Below are 14,417 nucleotides of genomic sequence, written 5' to 3'. Positions count from 1 at the left end.
AGTGCAGCCTTTCAGAGTAAAACATACACAACTGTAATAACACAGTAATTGTCTGCTACTTGCTGCTCTGCGCTCAGGCAGCATCAATCTCCGCTCAGGTTCCCTTTATTCGTTATGGGACCTTGTGGCCCTTACTAGTGAACAGAGCAATTAGAATCAAGCACTCTCCATATAATCTGTTTATTCAGGCAAATTTGAGACATCTTATTTTTCAGTCAAAGTCTTATTCAACTAATAAAATGTCTGGTACAACAACAAGCATTCACCTAGAAAGGCCAATAGGAATAGCTGAATATTTACAGTATACAGCAGTATATTGAGGTGAGGTATAGTGGTGGACAGATGGTGCCGAAAACTGTTCGCATGAAAGCCTCACCCATAATTACTCAGGTGACATATCCAAAACCAACCCAGGTTGTACCCAAACAATACTATCTTCTGAGATTTCTCGTTCTAGAGTCTTCTAAATTGTAGAGTTTAAAGATCGACAAGGATCACAGTGCGCACCGATAGGGGCGTCTGTGGTGGTGAAGATCAATTTCTTAAAGATTTGGCTCCACACAAGATGCTTCTATAATACACCACGCTGGTCTCCTCCATAGTTGTGCGAGGCTCAGATCACAACCATAGGGTTCTTTTGGACTGCTCTCTTCTATCTCCGTTATTTGTTGTGGGGTTGGGATGGTATTGGGAAAGAGGAGCCACATGCGTGAAATATACATCATCTAATATAGAAGTGATAATTGCCTATAGCTTGTGCACCTAATCGACAACGCAGATCTATGCCTACACAAAGTATAAGAGGATTAAGCATACTAACAATTGTAAATAAAATACTTAAGAATGACAAGAATAAATAAACAAAAATCTATATTAATATCTGAACATTTGACCTGAACTGGCTGTTTGTGCCTACAATTTAGCAATTTTAAATGAACAGTTTTAATGATATAGTCACTTTATTAAATTTTATTTTATTTTAAGAAAATCAAAATGAAATATTATTATCGCTAAAGTTTTCTGGTCTGAGAGATCACTAAATTCATGGCATTCCACAGTGGCAATTCTGCAGGAAAATCTTAATCAGATTAAATAGTCATGTAGAAATATCAATTTAGATTTGTATAGGTTATACGAGGCCAAAATCTGACACAGACTATCTGAGAAAAAAAAACCAAAAAAAAAAAAACACCACTGATCACGGCCAGATTTTTCCTTTGTATGATTGTATCTTCTACGCGGACTTCCCTCCCTAGAAGAACATTTTTACGGCCATTTTAGGTTGCCTTCTCAAAGAAGATTCACTGTACTACGCTACAGTAAAAAGCTGAGGAGTAGAGTCTCTTACACATGTAGCTATTAGCTTTACATATATATTTAACACAATAGAATAAAAGTTCTTACCTCGGAGCGCGGGACAGAAAGTCTAAACAATGGGATAGTCAGGGTATCAGATGCTTTGGAAGATTTTCTAAAATCTAGGGGTGGAAATTTCACAGTTGCAATACCTTCTTGTTCGTTAATAGATACAACCACGCCAACACTCCCAGATACACCTTTACCAAGTACCTAATGGAACAAAGAGACGATACAGGTCTGATCACTTCATACCTGGCAAACTACAGTAGATATTAAAGGGAATCTGTCAGTAGGATCAACCCTCCCAAGCCATCTATAAGGGCATGAAGGTCATAGGAAGCTCAATAAAATGATATCTTGATCCAATGTCTTATTCCAGAGAAATCCATATTTTTCCTATATGTAAATGAACTGTTAAGATTTATGGTCCGGACACTGATCTGCATGAGAATCGGCCTCCAGAGCTTATTTTAAAAGGAAGAAGAGTTACCAGTGAGACATGTAATGACTGTCAGTCTGCTCTCCTGTTCTACATGTCTCACACTGGTAACCCCCCCTTTCATTTAAAATAAGCTCTGGAGGCAGATTCTTGGGTGAGATCATAACCGCTCATTTGCATATTCGGAAAAATGTAGATTTCTCAGAGATAAGACATTGTATCACATATCAAGGTAGAATTTTATTCAGCTTTCAATTTCCTGCATGCTCATATAGACGACTTAATGTAATATACACACAGTTAGGATTTGGCTCAGCTTGCTTTTTCAGTGACGGCAAATATCTGATTGACATAGTTGCAGTCTCATGTCGGCTAGAGTCTCTGCTGCTTCTCTCAAAAGAACATAGAGAGAAAATAGGGATTTTTGTGTGTACTCACCGTAAAATCCTTTTCTCCAAGCCACTCATTGGGGGACACAGGACCATGGGTGTTATGCTGCTGTCACTAAGAGGCTGACACTAAGCTGAGACAAAAAAAAAGATAAGCTCCTCCCCTGCAGTATACACCGTCATGCTGGCTTCCAGAGACCCAGTTCAGTGCAAAAGCAGTAGGAGAATAACAACAAAATATCATGTAACAGAGTATAACATGTCAAAAACAGTCAAAAACCGAAAAAGGTAACGAGCCGAACAGGCTAACAGGGTGGGTGCTGTGTCCCCCAATGAGTGGCTCGGAGAAAAGGATTTTACGGTGAGTACACACAAAAATCCCTATTTCTCCTTCGCCACATTGGGGGACACAGGACCATGGGACGTCCCAAAGCAGTCCCTGGGAGGGAAACAATACAACCAAATAACTCCGTGTACCATCTGACTACAAATGCGCAACGGCCGCTTGCAGAATACGTCTGCCAAGGGCCGCGTCCGCAGAGGAGTGAATGTGGACATTGTAGTGCTTTGTGAAAGTATGCAGGCTGGACCACGTTGCGGCCTTGCAAACCTGCTCCGCTGTTTCCTGGTACCGGATGGCCCAGGAAGCACCCATCGACCGAGTGGAGTGTGCTCTAATCCCCGCCGGGATAGGACTGCCCCTGACCCGATAGGATTCCTGGATAGCAGATCGAATCCATCTGGCTATCGTGGATTTAGGCGCAGCCAAACCCTTTCTGTGACCCTCCGGGAGCACGAAAACGGCGTCCGATTTTCTGAAATGAGCCGTTCTGGAAATGTACCTCCTAAGAGCCGGTACCACGTCCAGGGTATGAAGGGCTTTTTCAACCCTGTGTTTTGGCTGTGGGCAAAAAGAGGGAAGAATGATGTCCTCGTTAAGGTGAAAAGATGAGACCACCTTAGGGAGAAAGGCCGGAGAAGGGCGTAGGACTACCTTGTCCTGATGGAAGGCAAGAAAAGGAGCCCGGCAGGATAAAGCGGCCAATTCTGAGACCCACCTGATAGACGTCACGGCTACGAAGAAGGCAACCTTCCAGGAGAGGACAGAAAGCGGAACGTCCTGAAGGGGTTCAAACGGAGGTTCCTGAAGAACCCCCAGGACCAAGTTGAGATCCCAGGTCTCCAACGGCATTCTGTAGGGGGGTACCACATGGGAGACCCCCTGAATGAAAGTCTTGACTTTAAGGTTGGCAGCGATCCTGCGTTGGAACAACACGGATAACGCTGAGATCTGACCTTTGAGGGAACTCAGTGCCAAGCCGGAATCCAAACCGGACTGAAGGAAATCCAAGATGCAAGGGATAGAGAAAACGAGCGGAGGGCGACCTCGGAGCCTGCACCACGAGAAGGTGGTTTTCCAGGTGCGGTGGTAGATGGAAGCGGAAGACGCCTTGCGAGCGCTTATGGTGGGAATGACCTGCTGAGAGAAACCAGCTTGAGTCAGAATCCAGGTTTCAACAGCCACGCCGTTAAACGTAGGGCCCCTGAGCTCTGGTGGCAGATCGGCCCTTGGCGAAGCAGGTCTGGGCGGTCTGGTAACTGCCAGGGGACGTCGGCTACGAGCTGAACGAACTCCGCGTACCAAGCGCGTCGTGGCCAATCTGGAGCGCCCAGAATGACCGGAACCCCCTCCGTCTTGATCTTCCGGATCACCTTCGGCAGTAAGGGAAGTGGAGGAAACACGTATGGGAGTTGGAACTGATGCCACGGGGATATCAGCGCGTCCACTCCGATAGCCTGGGGATCCCGAGAACGTGCAATGAAGTTGTGAACCTTGGCGTTCAATCTGGACGCCATCAGATCCACGTCCGGGGTCCCCCAGCGAAGGCAGATCTGCCAAAAAACCTCAGGATGGAGTTCCCACTCCCCCGAGGCAAGGCCCTGACGGCTCAAAGTCTGCTGCCCAGTTTTCGACGCCCGGAATGTGCACCACGGAAACGGTGGAGTGGTTGGCTTCGGCCCAACGAAGCATGTGGGAGACTTCCTGCATCGCTGCCCTGCTGCGGGTACCCCCTTGGTGGTTTATGTATGCCACTGCTGTGATGTTGTCCGATTGGACTCGGATTGGGTGACCCGCGAGCAGGGGGTGAAAGCGTCTCAGGGCAAGTCTGATCGCACGAATCTCCAGGATGTTTATAGGGAGCCTCGACTCCCAAACTGTCCAACGATCCTGGGCAGAGTGGTGAAGAAACACCGCACCCCAGCCGAGGAGACTGGCGTCGGTAGTTACCACTAACCAGCGGATCGGGAGAAAGGACTTCCCCTGGAGGAGAGATGGACCCAGGGTCCACCATACAAGAGATTGTCTGATCCGCGGAGACAAAGGGCAAGGATGATCGAGGGATAAAGGACTCCTGTCCCAGTTGTCCAGCAGAGCCTGTTGCAAGGGGTGGAGATGGAGTTGAGCGAAAGGAACCGCTTCGATTGCTGTTACCATTTTGCCCAGGATCTTCATGGCGAACCGAATGGGTCACGGGCGAGGATGGCAGAGCGTCCGGGCTCCTTGCTGAAGCTCTTGGGTCTTGGACCGAGGAAGCAAGACCAGTCCCCTTGAAGTGTCCAGGATCATTCCCAGAAAGGAGATCCGTCGGGCAGGAACGGGGGAGGACTTGTCCAAGTTGATCAACCAGCCCAGGCGCGAAAGAGAATCCAAGGTAATGTGGACGCTTGCCTCGCAGGCCTGATAAGACGGACCCTTTATGAGGAGGTCGTCTAAGTAAGGCAACACGACCACTCCTCGTGAATGAAGAATGGCCATGACGGCCGCCATGACCTTCGTGAATACCCTGGGTGCCGTGGCAAGACCGAAGGGTAAGGCTGTGAATTGGAAATGGTCCTCTAGGATGGAAAAGCGGAGGAACCTTTGATGTGGCGGGAATATTGGAATGTGAAGATAGGCATCCTTGATGTCTATCGATGCCAGGTATTCCCCTCTCTCCATCGAGGAGATGACCGACTGGAGCGATTCCAACCTGAAGTGCCGTACCTTTACGCACTTGTTCAGGAGCTTCAGATCCAAAATGGGGCGCACTTTCCCGTCCTTTTTTGGCACGACGAAGAGGTGTGAGTAGAAACCTCTGAACCTCTCGTGTTCCAGGAACCGGAACAATGACCCCGCTCTGGCGGAGGGAGTGAATGGCGCAAAGAAGGGCGCGAGACTGAGCTCCCGAACTGGGGAGACGAGAGGGAAAAAAACGAGTTGGAGGGGAAGCAGAGAACTCTATTTTGTAGCCAGACGACACCAGATCCCTGACCCATTCGTCGTGAATGACGGAGAGCCAGGCTTGCTGAAAAAGAAGTAGACGTCCGCCTACTTTGGTGGTATCGACTGGAGCCATTCCCGAGTCATTGTGAAGGGAATCTGGCAGACCTGGAGCCTCTGGTTCTGGGTTGCCTAGGCTTTCCTCGCCAGGACTGATTCGGCCTGAAAGAGGGACGAACGTCTCTGTCTGAGTGAGCGGATCGGTCCGATCTGGAAGAGGCGGCAGGATTGGACCAGGCTGGACTGCTACGAAAGGGCAGAAAACGAAAATATGGCTGGCGCTGGAAGGCAGCCTTGGGCCTCTGTTGGGGAAGGAACTTGCTCTTTCCCCCTGTAGCGTCGGAAATAAGCTGGTCTAGCTTTTCTCCAAAAAGACGCCCGCTCTGAAAAGGGAGAGAAATCAGAGATTTTTTAGAGGATGAATCTGCGCGCCACTCTCTGAGCCAAATAGCTCTTCTGATAGTGATGGCGTTTGAAGCCGCCGTTGCTGCGCAATTCGCTGCATCGAGAGATGCGTACATCACGTAATCACCCGCCATGGCAATCTGTTTAGCAAGGTCCGCTACCTCAGACGGGAGATCCTGTTCTTGAACGGATTTCGCTAGAGCATCTGCCCAGGAAACCATTGCCTTGGCCACCCAAGCTGCGGCGAAGGAGGGAAATAGGGAAGAATCTGAGGCTTCGTACACTGAGCGAGTTAGTGAATCTAGCTGGCATTCAGTGGTATTCCTAATCGAAGCGCCATCCGGAACGGATAAGAGCGTTTTGGAAGCAAGGCGCAAAACCGGAGGATCTACTAGTGGGGATTCCGTCCAGTCTTTCACGAGATCTGCTAAAAAAGGATACTTCGATTCCAGGGCCTTTTTGCCCGTGAAACGTTTATCTGGATGCTCCCTGTGTCGCCTGACTATTTCCAGGAAATCTGGGTGAGAGTCGAAAGTCTTATGAGAACGCTTGGTTATAGTAAAGGAGATTGAGTGGTCCGGAGCAGAATTAGGGTCGTCGTCCACTTTAAGTGCGTGATTGACTGCCTCAATGAGGGAGTCGACAGTAGATCTAAACTCCGGAGCATCCGGGTCTAAGGATACATCAGACTCATATTCAGAGTCGTGAACGCTACGAGCCCCCAAAGAGGGTGAGCGAGAGGTGGAGCTGCCAGAAGCTGACTGGCGTGGTGAGCGCTCAGGAGAGGTAGTGGGGATCCGTTTTCTGGATGACCGTGCCTCTTTCCGGAGAGAGCGGCCCCTGCTGGCCGACGATTCCCCTGTTACGGAGGGATCTCTTAACACATGTAAAGGAATGCCCCGCTCCCCAGGCGGGTTCTGAATGGATTTGATGGCATTGGCTAAAAAATCCACGGACTGCGAAAGTGAAGCGACCCACACGGGGGGACTAGATATGTCGGGGTCGGTGGCGGTGGAGAGCTCCTGGGCACATGGGGCATCGCAGGCTGAGCAGAGAGGGGAACTTGGAGGCCGAGGAAGTGGAGCCTCGCAGGTGGTACACGCAGAAAAAAAAGGTTGTATGCACCTTAAAGGATTTTTTAGTCTTTGACTGGGACATGGTGTACACTAATGAAAGATAGACCTCAGGGTCTATAAACTAAGGAAGCGAGGGCGGCGCTGCAGGGGAGAAGCTGACGTGGTCTCGTTACCCGTGGTCCTGTGTCCCGCAGAGGAAGAGGGAGACGGCAGGTGAAGTAGGCGACGGCCGGCGTGCACAGCGCTGCACGTGTGGGGGAAGCTGCGGCTGGGAGAGCTGGAGCTGCGGCGTGCAGTGAAGAATCCAAGATGGCCGCCGAGATCAGGGGGAGGGGGAGAGACAGCGAGAAGCGGCGGGACCGGGGGGCGGCGCCGCAGGATGACGCAAAAAGGGGGCGGAGCCTATCGGGATGCGGCCTGCAGCTAGGCCAAAGCCGGGGACGAAATTTGCGGCTTCGGGCCGGCGCGCAGCCGCTGAGTACCGGAAGCTATGGGGCCCAGAGGGAAAAAAAAAAAAAAAGTGCCGCTGCTAAGAGGGAGCCCTCCGGACCGCTAAACGGCCGACCACGCCCCCCTCCCCTCCCCGAGGCACTTACCCCGATAGAGAGCCGCGCAGGGGGGCAGAAGCTGCTGCACACAAGGAACCTGGTGAGGTGTGCCTGGGGCGATAAGAACGGTGCAGGGGTTGGGGAGCCTCCATCCACCATCTCCTGAAAGGGGGGTGAAGAGGAACCGTCCACCACCTGCCATCAGCTGCAAATTCAGTGGTGATGCAGTGGGGGCTGCAATGACGCCACAACGTAGAGTGCCTCTGATCAGCCGAGGAAAAAACCTGGTGGGCAGGGCAGATGTCCGGCAATAGGCCTGGCTGCAGAAGAGGATACGTGGAGGGCCTCCATGTGCTCGTCTGTAAGGGGGGGTGGGGGAGATTGGTCCCTAGAAAAGGCCCGTCGCCCCCAAAAATCAGCTCAGGCAGTGGCTTCCCATGTCGCAGGAGAGGGTACGGAGAGGTAAACTCCCGTGCTCGCCTGTTGTTGGTTCGGGGAGATCGGAGCCTTGAAAGGTTCCGTCGCCCCTTCGTCCGATAGAAAAAAGAGAATGAATTAAATCCAGTGTGCCTCCTACGGACACTAAGCTTCAACTGGGTCTCTGGAAGCCAGCATGAGGGTGTATACTGCAGGGGAGGAGCTAATCTTTTTTTGTCTCAGCTTAGTGTCAGCCTCCTAGTGACAGCAGCATAACACCCATTGTCCTGTGTCCCCCAATGTGGCGAAGGAGAAAAGTTGAGACTGTCGTCAGCATGTAACCAAAACTATACAAATCACATACTCGTGGTTGCTCTATGACCACTGTAACTGGTAAACAAAGCTAAATCCTACATTTGTGTTCATTACTCACAGCTAGGAATCAGCATGCTGCAGAGACTGCCAAAAGTTTCCTCAGGGGTGGAACGCCCTTTAAATTTGGCAACATACTGTATATTTCACATTAACATGGCTAAATCACTTCAAAAGGTCCAAAACTAAGTGTGCAATTAACTTACAGCAACATCTTGACATTGGAGTCTTTATCAAATCAATCCAATTGAACACATTAGGGCAGATTGTCTATTCTTAGACCGTGCAACCTTAGACTAGATCATCTTAAAAGTCAACAATACAGAAAAAACGAGTCCATCAAGCACTATACACAAGAATTGCATTACATGATTTCAGAGTTTTTTCACAGCAGAACAGAACCAGCAGACCCATTTAGTCGAATGGCTTAACAAAACAATTGCATTACCTGGACCTCAGAACCAATTTTAATAGTCTCTCTGAACCCCCCTAGGGCACAGAGAGCAGCAACAGCTTGTCTTGATATGCTTTGCAGTTTTGCCAACTTCCTGCCACTACCACATCCATTCTCCAATATGCTCTCGGCATACTTGCCCAATTGGGGTATATGCATAAGGGCACGTGACAAGACCTACAAGACAGAAAGAAAAAAAAAATGAGCCCACATTAAGAAATATAACAGAGTATACTTAAGCCAGGCCTGAACAACATGCAGCCCGCCAAAGGATGTTGTGCAGCCCGCAAAGATTTGAGAGACTCCGGCTCCCACCTTCCTATATTCAGCTGTATTCATGTCTTTAATTCGCAAAAATAGTTAAACACTTTGGCGCAAGAACTGGGGCAGAGCAGAGCAGCGCTAGTCAGCCACCGCCCTGATGTGCAGTGATAAGGTTATCATGCCACACAGACCTCATCACACTGCTGCCGGCACCGGCGCCACAGTATGCTGTGTGTGTGTAACTACGGAGAAGAGCTATGTGGGGGGATATTATGAAGAGGAGCTATGTGGGGGGATATTATGAAGAGGAGCTATGTGGGGGAAATTATGAAGAGGAGCTATGTGGGGGGATATTATGAAGAGGAGCTATGTGGGGGATATTATGAAGAGATGATGTGCGGGGGGGAAATGTTACGGAGAGGAATTGTGTGGGGGGACATTATGGAGACAGGCAGCGTGGTGGGACATTATGGAGAGGGGCATTGTGGGAGAAACATGGTGGACAGAGGTAGTGTGTGGGGAAATATTATGGAGAGGGGCAGTGTGGGGAGGATATTATGGGGAGAGGCAGCGTGAGGGATACCTTTTGCAGGAAGCACAGTTAGGCTACTTTCACACTAGCGTTAACTGCAATACGTTAAAATGCGTCGTTTTGCAGAAAAAACGCATCCAGCAAAATATTTTGCTGGATGCGTTTTTTCCCCATAGACTTGTATTGGCGACGCATTGCGACGGATTTGCATACGTCGGTATACGTCTTTCAACGGATGTGTCGAAATTAGGCGACACGTCGTCTGGAAAAACGTAGATTGCAACGTTTTTTGGCTCCGACAAAAAAACGTGTCTCGGCGCATCCATCGGCATGCGTCTTTGGCTACAATGAAAGTCTATGAGCGACGGATGCGTCGAGACACGTCGTACGACGCAATGCAGCGCTGCAATACGTTTATTTCTACTGAGCATGCTCAGAAACAGGATTTTTTTAGCTAATTGGCCAGACATCCCCAAATAGACGGATCCGTCGAAATGCTGTATGCGTTGCATACATTTTGCACTTTTTTGACGCATCCGTTTTTTTGGCAAAAAGACGTTTTTGTGACGGTTTGCAGTTAACGCTAGTGTGAAAGTAGCCTAAGTGGTAATTATTTATTCAGGGGTACAGCATGGGAGGTACCTTTATTTATGGGGCAGTATAATGATACTTTTACTTTTAAAGGCACCGTGTCGGGATGTGGTGCTGAAGACAGAAAAGAGGGAAGTTTGCAGAAACGAGCTCTGGGCATGAAATCTCATCATGGCATCTGTATTGTGTGGAGACAAAAAAAAGGATGGAAATGATCAGAGATAATGTCACCTATACGGTACCTGGACTTAAAGGTTTATTTCTGACTCTTCCTGCATCTCATCAGTACTGTGGTTCCTGTATGGTCCACAGGCTGATAATGGCTGGTAACACCAACTCCCAGTATCTCCTTAGCATTTTTAAAAGATACTGGGAGATTCAGATTTACGTGATACAAGTGTATATGGGGCTGACCAGAAACTGCAATTGATCACTGTACTAAGCTTGGTGATGTATTCATGTACTGAATTTGGTTCTTATGACATAGAAATATATAACATGCTTCATGCTAAAACTGAAAAATCCTCAAAATTTAGTTTTGAGATTATGAGGAGGATTTTATTAAGTTTCCGCTCCAAAAACTCAGTTTAAGTTTGGGTGTGTTCACATTGATTTTTTTGGAGCAGAAACTCTCAAATTCCTTCTTAATACTCAAAACTTGGTTCTGCAGATGTAGTCATGTAAACACCCTTTAAATTTTTGGGGGTCTCATTCAGATTCGTGACAATGTGGCTCTTGGACCAAAAATGCTGTTCACCCCTGCTTTAAGCTTAAACTGTTCTGAATTTAAAAAAAAACAAAAAAACACCAGGTAAACTGGAGAATGCATGGTACTGAATGTCATTGTTTTGAGTCCTTCTGCCCCAATGCTACTCATTCTCTTCCCCTCTGCTTCGTCTCCGCAGCACTGGACAATCTGTGACTGTGGGAAGAGTGTCTGACTTCCAAAGTACAGTATGTACAGGGCAGTCAGAGATTGTAGATGAACAGGGAACTGGTGGAGCAGAAGGGGACTATTAATTGAGGACACAGGTATTCTACCAATTTACTTATCCGCAAAGTGATATTTTTTGTTGTATTCTATCTTGAAGCAGAAGGTAATTGTGAAATGTAAAATCTGCCACCAGGTTTTAGCTACCTCATCTAAGAGCAGCATAATTTAGGAAGAGAGACCCTGATTCCAGTGATGTGTCGTATAGTTTACTGGGGGCCGCAGTTATAGTACAGAGTTATTAGATGTAGCAGAACTCAAACAGCTGACACTGCCCACACCACAGCTTTCTATGTACATTGTATATTGATGGCAAGCTTCTAATCAGTGGTGGGGTGGAGCTGGAACAGGATGCACGCAAGATGTAGTCCTGTAGTGATAATCTCCTGCTGATAAAACATTCATTGTATTGAGGGTCTCAGCCCCTACTTCATTCTGCCATCAGATTAAAGAGCAAAAACCTGCTAATTCCCTTTAACAATAGTCAACAAGACCCCCACAAAAAAAAAATATCATAAAATCTTGTGAGACCATGGAAACATTGAGACAGTATGAAGACAATAACATAACACGTCACCTTTTCTGCAGTTGTTGTCCATATCTGGGCTGCATTAGACTCTGGTGCCATCAGTAAACTATGAAGTAAAGCAATGACTTCAGCAGCCATGCTGTTCGCCACATGTCCACTGATAAAAGGACGTACAGGATCAGTTCTGAGGAAAGCAGAAGTCAATTACTAATAGGATTGTGAATGAATGATAAACTTAAAAAACTAATAAAATATGATCAATATAAGAAGGGTGTGTGAAGAAAGAGCTCCAGAGAATATCTAAGATTGGTCATGCGCTAAAGGTAATAGAGACCCTTAAAGGACGATGTGGATCATTTCCTGCAGCCTGGTTATTTGACGCCAAGATAAAAGAAATTCACTTTATTATGTTCATATATCTGTACCTGGCAAGATCAGAATTTCTCTCTCTGCAGACAGAGGTCTGGGCAGTTTTCTTCTTGTCTCCAGTTGACAGACCACTTGCGGCTTCTGGACTGACCGTTTCCACTGGTGGACCCACGCTCACTATTAAACCAGACTGGGCCCATTTGGTTGCTTTGCGGAGAGCAGCAGCTGATTCTTCAGTGATCACTTCACAGCAACCACTCTGCACAGTGAGACCGCACATAAACAAAACAGTACGCAAGATACAATTCTACAGAATGCTACATCATTATATTTATATTATACTTCATGGAAGTAGTGTGAAAAGATACTGTGTCCCCATACATCACAGATACTGTTGCGCAGACATTACACTGTGTGCCCAGAGAACAGTATTTGGGGTTTTATGATCTCTACATGGACGGCTGCTTTATCCCATACATTTTTATTAATCAGCATAGCACCAAGAATAGATTTCTGCTTGTACATAATGTTTAAAAGTGGAAACTGAATTTAAGAAAATACTAACCTTAGTCATATCTCGATCCATTTTTACGACTTTTTCCATGTTTGCACCAGTGCCAAGTCGGAATGGACGGCCCTCAGAACTACTATAAAACAGAGAAATAAGTGATATCCTGGGAAGTGACTAAGAGGTACAAAGATTGCAAATGCATCAGGGATTGGGTGCATAAAAGATTAAATAATTAGTTGCTTAAAAGGGATTTTCTTATCTCAGCATAAGAAGAAAAAGAAGAAAAAAAAAAAAATCGAAGCCAGCTGAAAGTTGCTGTGCAAATCGGATCACGCTCGGCCATTCAAGTCTATGGGTGAGCGGAAAACGTCAGACTGCACTCAGATAACAAGCGAGTGCAGTCTGACTTCCGTGAATGAAGAAGGAGAAATCTTGTTCTCCATCTTCTCCTCATCTGTGAGGATTACACTTAGCGGATATTCAGATTGTGATCAGTGTCATTTCCATAATCGATCCGATGCTCTCGCATGTGAGAATCTACGCTCCTGTAACCCCAGCCTTACTGTGCTTCCCTGATGTGCAGAGGCAAAGCCCCCAATGCCTGCAGTACTGCATTGAAGAGAGAAGAGCTCGGGTGAGCAGTGTGACAATACTCCTGATCCCAATGGACAATCAAGAAGCGGACACCCCCTGGCAAGCAGGAAGCTGGGGAGCAAGGTGCTCCAAAAAGTCAATGGTAAGACCACCTCATTAAGAGATCCAATAATCCCTATCCAGCAATTACTATAAATGGCAGTAAGGTTGGGGGGCGCCTCTAAAACATTTAACAAGACCTTTAAGTTATGCCTCCAGGGATAAAGAAGTGCAATCTAGGTTCACTAATTACTCAAATAATTAAAACATACCTTGCTCCTCCTCTTTGTCATACATATGCTTTCGGCTTATATTGTGCTCAAAAATGTAATACCTGCAAACTTTAATATTTCATTCATTTTCAGATCCCCCCTCCTCATTTCCAGCTTTCAGCCTGCCATGCTTTAGTCCTCCCAGTAATACATGCTGAATGGGAGGTATGTGACTCCACGATGCTGCTGCAGCAACTGGCTCTCGTGCATAAGCCCAGCTTCATTCCTGGAGCGATTTCTCTTTATAAAGCGCATAGAGAGAAAAGCATAGAACTCCTATCTTTCAACCTCAATAAGCGCCTTCCCTAATAAATTGAATGCTTTCCTCTTTTTTATCGCCTGATGAAGCTAGCAATAGTGAAACTCGCATTCACAGAGTCCTGGTTTACTTGTGAATATGTTATCACGTACAGTGGGGCAAAAAAGTATTTAGTCAGTCAGCAATAGTGCAAGTTTCACCACTTAAAAAGATGAGAGGCGTCTGTAATTTACATCATAGGTAGACCTCAACTATGGGAGACAAACTGAGAAAAAAAAATCCAGAAAATCACATTGTCTGTTTTTTTAACATTTTATTTGCATATTATGGTGGAAAATAAGTATTTGGTCAGAAACAAAATTTCATCTCAATACTTTGTAATATATCCTTTGTTGGCAATGACAGAGGTCAAACGTTTTCTGTAAGTCTTCACAAGGTTGCCACACACTGTTGTTGGTATGTTGGCCCATTCCTCCATGCAGATCTCCTCTAGAGCAATGATGTTTTTGGCTTTTCGCTTGGCAACACGGACTTTCAACTCCCTCCAAAGGTTTTCTATAGGGTTGAGATCTGGAGACTGGCTAGGCCACTCCAGGACCTTGAAATGCTTCTTACGAAGCCACTCCTTCGTTGCCCTGGAGGTGTGCTTTGGATCATTGTCATCTTGAAAGACCCAGCCACGTTT

The 14,417-nt window shown here is 47.0% G+C and overlaps 1 protein-coding gene across 2 annotated transcripts in view; it reads right to left on the bottom strand.

The window, feature by feature from the left end:
- HECTD4 (HECT domain E3 ubiquitin protein ligase 4) overlaps positions 1-14,417 on the bottom strand; it is a 336,354-nt gene that overhangs the window by 123,897 nt on the left and 198,040 nt on the right. For both annotated transcript variants that reach the window (XM_069754771.1, XM_069754778.1), the window contains exons 38-42: positions 12,623-12,704; positions 12,114-12,316; positions 11,737-11,872; positions 8,776-8,958; positions 1,405-1,569 (exon numbers count right to left, since the gene is read on the bottom strand). In XM_069754771.1, coding sequence (XP_069610872.1) covers positions 1,405-1,569; positions 8,776-8,958; positions 11,737-11,872; positions 12,114-12,316; positions 12,623-12,704 — 769 coding nt within the window. The remainder of the gene's footprint in view (positions 1-1,404; positions 1,570-8,775; positions 8,959-11,736; positions 11,873-12,113; positions 12,317-12,622; positions 12,705-14,417) is intronic.

The sequence above is a fragment of the Ranitomeya imitator genome, chromosome 1, assembly GCF_032444005.1.
Source record: "Ranitomeya imitator isolate aRanImi1 chromosome 1, aRanImi1.pri, whole genome shotgun sequence".
In the NCBI taxonomy this organism is placed as follows: domain Eukaryota; kingdom Metazoa; phylum Chordata; class Amphibia; order Anura; family Dendrobatidae; genus Ranitomeya; species Ranitomeya imitator.
The sequence above is the reverse complement of the archived record's forward strand: the minus strand, read 5'-3'. Positions and strand labels throughout refer to the sequence as shown.